The 637-nt window shown below is 45.7% G+C and overlaps 1 protein-coding gene across 1 annotated transcript in view; it reads left to right on the plus strand.

Annotated features, from left to right (window-relative positions):
• The window catches only part of cfap77 (cilia and flagella associated protein 77), a 6,437-nt gene that overhangs the window by 620 nt on the left and 5,180 nt on the right, over positions 1 to 637 (plus strand). Inside the window, exon 3 of the mRNA XM_037679983.1 lies at positions 317 to 419. Within this exon, the coding sequence (XP_037535911.1) occupies positions 317 to 419 (103 nt within the window). The remainder of the gene's footprint in view (positions 1 to 316; positions 420 to 637) is intronic.

The following is a 637-nucleotide window of genomic DNA, read 5'->3' on the forward strand; positions in this document are numbered from 1 at the left end:
GCTAAAAGCAGCTGAACAGGAGCTAAAAGCAGCTGAACAAGAAGCTACAACAGCTGAACAGGAGCTAAAAGCAGCTGAACAAGAAGCTAGCAGACACAGAACAGTAGCTCAAAGCTAAAAGGAGCATGAAAGACAAAACTGGAACCAGTAGCTGAAGCAGCTTTCAGAGAGAAAATGATTGTAATTTGAAAATAGAGTTTAAAAAGTTCCAGCCCAGATCATTTTAACAAATAAACGGTTAATTTAACTGAAAGTTTGCAGAAGTTAGGATTTAAAAATGAGGACGACTTGTCTTCATCCTGTCCTCTCCGTCCAGGCGCCGCTGGGGAAGGCCCGGACCAGAGGGCTGGCTGTGCCCGGTCCAGATTTCACCTTCGGAACCAGCAGCAGCTCGCTCAGAAATGGAGACGTGTCTCAGCGTAAGCTCCGCCCCCACAAACAACAACACATGACATCACCATCCTACTGTCAGGACTTCAACTGTCTCACAGCTGAAGACTGAAAACATTCAGCTGCTATCAGCCGAAGACATGGTTCTGTAAAAGATCCAAACCTAAAACATTTCTACGCTGATGACTCTACACTTTACCTGTGTGTGTGTGTGTGTGTGTGTGTGTGTGTGTGTGTGTGTGTGTGT

This window comes from Nematolebias whitei, chromosome 8 (assembly GCF_014905685.2).
Source record: "Nematolebias whitei isolate Nwh7 chromosome 8, NemWhi1, whole genome shotgun sequence".
Taxonomy (NCBI): Eukaryota; Metazoa; Chordata; class Actinopteri; order Cyprinodontiformes; family Rivulidae; genus Nematolebias; species Nematolebias whitei.